General features: G+C 50.5%; 3 protein-coding genes across 3 annotated transcripts; 2 read left to right on the top strand and 1 right to left on the bottom strand.

Moving 5' to 3' along the window:
* Positions 1-59: 59 nt before the first annotated feature.
* pmcB (putative calcium-translocating P-type ATPase(PMCA-type)) lies at positions 60-1766 on the top strand (the record flags this gene model as incomplete). Its single annotated transcript, XM_015556982.1, has 1 exon — positions 60-1766. One exon carries the CDS (start codon positions 60-62, stop codon positions 1764-1766), a length of 1707 nt encoding a protein of 568 aa, XP_015400900.1.
* Positions 1767-2752: 986 nt separating this feature from the next.
* Positions 2753-3420, top strand: ANOM_011725 (actin-related protein 2/3 complex subunit 5 family protein; the record flags this gene model as incomplete). Its single annotated transcript, XM_015556981.1, has 2 exons — positions 2753-3111; positions 3198-3420. The coding sequence occupies 2 exons, from the start codon at positions 2753-2755 to the stop codon at positions 3418-3420; spliced, it is 582 nt and encodes a 193-aa protein (XP_015400899.1).
* A 219-nt stretch (positions 3421-3639) lies between these two features.
* On the bottom strand, positions 3640-4839 carry ANOM_011724 (uncharacterized protein; the record flags this gene model as incomplete). Its single annotated transcript, XM_015556980.1, has 2 exons — positions 3640-4473; positions 4536-4839. Coding segments are annotated over 2 exons (1083 nt in total), but the record flags the coding sequence as incomplete, so codon positions are not given.
* Positions 4840-5536: the final 697 nt, after the last annotated feature.

Here is a 5536-nt window from a genome sequence, read left to right as displayed (position 1 = left end):
CTGAACGTGGATCCGCGGAGATAGTTCAACTGATTCCCTTTGATTCCGCCCGCAAGTGTATGGGAGTGGTGTACCGGGAACCTACAGTGGGCTATCGGCTTCTTGTCAAGGGAGCCGCTGAGATTATGGCTGGAGCATGCTCGATGAAGATAGCTGATACGGATGGCTCTAATGGCATCACTGTTGATCAGTTCACCCAGGAGGACAGTCGGGAGATACTCAACACTATTGAATCCTATGCCAACAAATCTCTACGAACGATCGGGCTGGTCTATCGCGATTTTTCGAGCATTTCCAGCTGGCCTCCGAGCTATATCAAGCCCTCTGAGGATGATTCAGATATGGCTCAGTTCGAAGATCTTTTCCGTGGCATGACCTGGATTGGCGTTGTGGGTATCCAGGATCCTCTCAGACCCGAAGTTCCTGCAGCTATTGAGAAGTGCCGCACCGCCGGTGTGCAAGTGAAGATGGTCACTGGTGACAACATAGCAACAGCCACCGCCATCGCATCGTCCTGTGGTATTAAGACAGAAGATGGAATTGTCATGGAAGGCCCCAGATTCCGCCAGCTGTCGGATGATGAAATGGACAAGGTGCTTCCACGTCTTCAAGTCCTGGCCCGCTCATCGCCCGAGGATAAGCGGATATTGGTAGCACGACTGAAGCACTTGGGAGAGACTGTGGCGGTAACTGGAGACGGTACCAACGATGGCCCTGCACTGAAGACTGCCGATGTTGGCTTCTCCATGGGTATCGCTGGTACAGAAGTTGCCAAGGAAGCCAGCTCAATCATTCTACTAGACGATAACTTCAGTTCGATTATTACAGCAATCGCATGGGGCAGAGCTGTGAATGATGCCGTGGCCAAATTCCTCCAGTTCCAGATCACGGTCAACATCACTGCTGTCGTTCTAACCTTTGTTTCGTCTCTCTACAGCAATGAGAACCAAAGTGTGTTGAGCGCAGTGCAGCTGCTTTGGGTCAACCTGATCATGGATACCTTTGCAGCCCTCGCTCTTGCAACTGATGCGCCGACGGAGAAAATCCTCCATCGCAAGCCTGCCCCGAAGAGTGCATCTCTTTTTACTGTGGTCATGTGGAAGATGATCCTCGGACAGGCAGTTTACCAGCTGGCCATAACTTTCATGCTATATTTTGCCGGAAGCCACATTCTCAAGGATCATCTCAGTGCCGATAATGGACAGAAAGAGCTCGCCACCATCGTGTTCAACACTTTCGTGTGGATGCAGATTTTCAATGAGTTCAACAACCGAAGGCTTGACAACAAGTTCAATATCTTCGAAGGAATGTTGAAGAACTACTGGTTCCTCGGAATAAATTGTATCATGGTTGGCGGCCAAGTCATGATCGTTTATGTCGGCGGTGAAGCTTTCGGCGTGACTCCTCTCAACAGCATCCAGTGGGCTGTTTGTATCATCTGTGCGATCGGTTGTCTTCCCTGGGCTGTGGTTCTCCGCCTGATTCCTGACAAGCCGTTCGGGATCGCACTCGACTTTGTCGTCAGAACCATAGCATTAATCTTGCGGCCTATCAGCAAGGCTTTTGGGTTTGTTGGAAGGATGCTCAAGTCTGCTGTGCGACCTGTTAAACGGGTTACCAAGCGAGTATTCAACAAGCGTCAGGAAGAAGACATTGGTAGACCTGATGAAGAGACTGCCGTGTTGACGGATCTGAGACGACAGCAAACCCCCGAGGCGCCAACGACTTCGGTCACAGTGCCTCCGATTACTATCACAACCTCTTGACGAATTCAACATACGATATGACTGTCGCTGCTCTGCCTCGCTGCTACAGAGCAGCTCCTCTGTATAATAGTTAACGAATGTACCGCATGCATGGATATTGTATATACATATGCAATGGCTGGGTGGTATAATGTCTTTTTATGTTGCATAGCGGGCGTTTTGTACTTTTGTTGGTTTATAGATTAGCGCGCCCATGATTTTTGAGATATACCAGATACTCCCATGTAGATAGTTAGCTTGAACCTATTCGAATCTATCACTTGCTTTTCAAACCATGCCTTGAGTTCCTTATCTCATTAGGATTTTCGATCACTGTAGAAATGCCTTCATTCAGTACGATATGCTTGTCTGCTGCGGTTATATATATGAGACAATAGTGGGCAGATGGTAGAGAACTGGCGCTGTACTACTGTTTAAGATGCATACAGTATATAATCTTCGGCAGGAACTCTTCAAATAAGTAACCAAAGCAACTTTGTTACCAAAACCGCAGGCGGGTGTGTATATGAAATGATGAATACTTGGGTATGCTGTATACTAAGCATAGGTTTATGCCTGAGGCGTCCAGGCCCACCTCCGCACCGCCGCCGCCCACATCATCATCATCTCGAAGACATCGATAGTTTGTAACTTCAACTCTTTGACTTACTCATTTCACTGCGCCCAATTCGACTTGTGCATAAGCCAGGAAGACAGTCAGTGTACCTTGCCTCTATTCTCCATTGGACAGGGAGAGCAACAAATTGCTAGACGTCCCGTCTGTCCCTCCTCTTCTCCCCGCTCCGTTAACGTGGGACTGGATAATGACGGTGCCTGACCATGAATTGAACCTAGCTAACATACAAACAAGCTGCCGGCTCAGCCTCACTCCGCCATATCTCTAGCTATACCACAGCAGATTAAACAAAGCTCCCTACTATAAACTAATTACCTCCGAGCCAACTCAACCTCCTGAACCACCCTCCGATCAAACAAAAGTACCCGCCATGGCTCAACTCAACTACCGCACAATCAACATCGACGTGTTGGACCCTGAGTCCTCCGTCAACTTCCCCATGGAAACCCTCCTTCCCCCTACCCTCCCTGCCCCGACCACATCCAGCGAAGCCGCAAACGTCGCCGCCCAGGTGCGCCAGCTACTGCGCGGTGGTGACCCCGAGGGAGCGCTGCGCGCTGTCCTCGATACGGCTCCGCTAGGCGGAGATGACCGCGCAAAGGAGGTGCACTTGGCTACCGTTATCGAGGTGTTGCAGGGAATTCGACAGGGCGAGATGACGAGGGTATTGGAGGGGGTTTGTAATGGACAGGGTGGTTCCGAGCGGGCGGACTGCTTGATGAAGTACTTGTATGTTTTTCTTTCTCGCTTTTATGTCCTTTTTCTTATGCTGAACGGCATTATTTGATGGCTCTGGGTGCTGATTGTTATACTAGGTACAAGGGAATGGCGGCCCCTGGGCCTAGCGGCGGCGCGCAATCGCCTCGCAAATCGGTCTCCCCGCAGAGCACCGGATTCTCGCAGATTCAGGCCAGGAACCTTGGTGAAGGTGGCGGTGGTCAGCAGATGAGTGTCCTGTTGAGCTGGCATGAGAAACTGGTGGAGGTGGCGGGCACTGGGTCCATCGTGCGTGTGATGACGGACCGGAGGACGGTGTAATTCGATCGGACTGAGCTCTAGTTTTGAGATAGAGACAAGGGGATAGATAAATAGGTGATTGAGAAATCGTCGATTTCAAATGTTTTTTTTTTTTCGTTCGTGCTGTGTTTATACTTGGCTGCCTTCGCTTTTCTGCCCCCGCAAATGGGATAATATCCTAGATTCTAACCTTATAGTTTACATACTGAACAACATATAGTTTACAATCCCCCGATCTCATCACCGATTAGAGAAATCACCACCGCCCAGAAGATCCTTCAAATTAACCTCTCCACTACCCCTAGCCAGAGGCTGAGCTTGTCCCTCTCCTTCTTTCCACCCAATCATGTAAATCAATCTGAACGTCGCGGGAATACCTCTCGACCCTTCTTCCTTGTGCAGTTCCCGGTAGATCGCCTCATTGGCGAGCAAAACATCACGCGATATCGGTCCCAACTCCCGGTGCAAGATAGCATTGTTCTCGCCCATCGACTGCAAGTCCTGCATGAGAGCAAACGTATCCGGGTACTCCACCACGATGTCCTCCACATCAACCGTGAGCATCTTGAACCCGGCCTTATTCAGCAATCCACCTACATCACGCACATCCGCCAGTGGTGAAACATGCGGACTCACACCACCCCGTCGCTCCATATCCGCCAGCTGCAATGACGTCCGGAGCTCGAACAATGTATCACCGCCGAACATAGCCGCAATAAACGGACAATCCGGCTTAAGAATAGAGTTCACTTGCGCTAGCAGCGAGGGCAGGTCGTTAATCCAGTGAATGGAGAGGGAAGACAGGACGGCATCGAACGTGTTCTCCTCGTAAGGAAGGCTCTCGAGGTCGGGGATAATCTCCCGCTTGATGGAAATCTCCTTGTTGAAGGGCTCGTCTGCATCACGGTGGAGAAGGGCTTGCGAGGTGTCGACACAGGTGAGGTTTGAGATGCGAGTTGCGAGGGGAGGTGAGTTTGGGTTGACGGGGTCGATGTCGGGCGTTGTTAAGGCGCGAGCGATATTGCAGCTGTTTGCACCGAGGTCGAGCACATTCGGAATGTCTCGTTTTATATCCTAGATGCCATATCGTTAACCATGGAGTTCATATTGATATGGATGTAGCAGTCAAGACGCACCAGTAACCGCTCGCATAGCCGCATGGCTACCTCATCTTTGAGGTAATCTGTCTTCCGGCTCTCTTCAACATTCCCGGCCGCGCGGTCCTTCTGTATATGTTTTACCTTGCGATTGAATATCTCCAGGACGGGGTTGCCGGGCGTTTGGCTGGCGTAGGTTCTGGTGGCTCTGTATGTGAATGTCCGGGGTGAAAACACCGCCGGACGGAAGATGTGGCGGAGAGACATGGCTATGCCTCGGGGGTTCAATTGCACTTTTGGAGTAAGTTAGAGGACCTGGAGCATTGCGGTTATGTGGTTATGAGGGGTGTAAGGTCGAAGAAGTTGCGGCGGAGATTGAAAATGCGGGAAGTTTGCGGCGTGACGTCGGCGGAGCTTTCAAACTGAATTAAATTCCATTCAACTCCGCATTTCGTGCGTTGTCAACATTTCCTTCCCCGCGGGCTTGCGCCCATCATTACGAATCTGAAACTATTATGGGTGTCTGTGAGAAACAATCTTGACCCTATTGGTAAAGACATTGTGGATCTTTTGGTGGCGTATGTACAGATTCTCATTTGTATCTTCCCCTATTGGGGTAATTGTTTCGGGTCGCGCTATGGCTTTTCTTTGGATTTGCGAGGCTAATGCATACAAGCGTAGGGCATGACTTGCTTGACTTTACGTACTTCAATTTAGTTCCTCAACATGTCGCGTCCTTTCCCTTACGCCTACATTTCCTGTCCATGTGCCGACACCCCTGTTCCCGACCCAGCCAGGAAGCGGAGATCAAGAGAGACTTCCCACAAGGCCAATCCGGAGGCCCCCAATGCTCCAGTTCCTCAGGATTATGACTTTGAAGATGAACGCACGTTCGACCCGCGATCTCCCCGGTCCAACTTTTCTTTGTACCCGCCGGAGCAACTACTATACTGCGAGGACTGCCATCAGATTAAGTGTCCCCGATGTATAACAGAGGAGATTGTATGCTGGTATTGCCCTAACTGTCTGTTTGAGACACC

Source organism: Aspergillus nomiae (genome assembly GCF_001204775.2).
Source record: "Aspergillus nomiae NRRL 13137 chromosome Unknown contig00763, whole genome shotgun sequence".
NCBI classification, from domain to species: domain Eukaryota; kingdom Fungi; phylum Ascomycota; class Eurotiomycetes; order Eurotiales; family Aspergillaceae; genus Aspergillus; species Aspergillus nomiae.
This window is presented reverse-complemented; position numbering and strand designations above follow the sequence as displayed.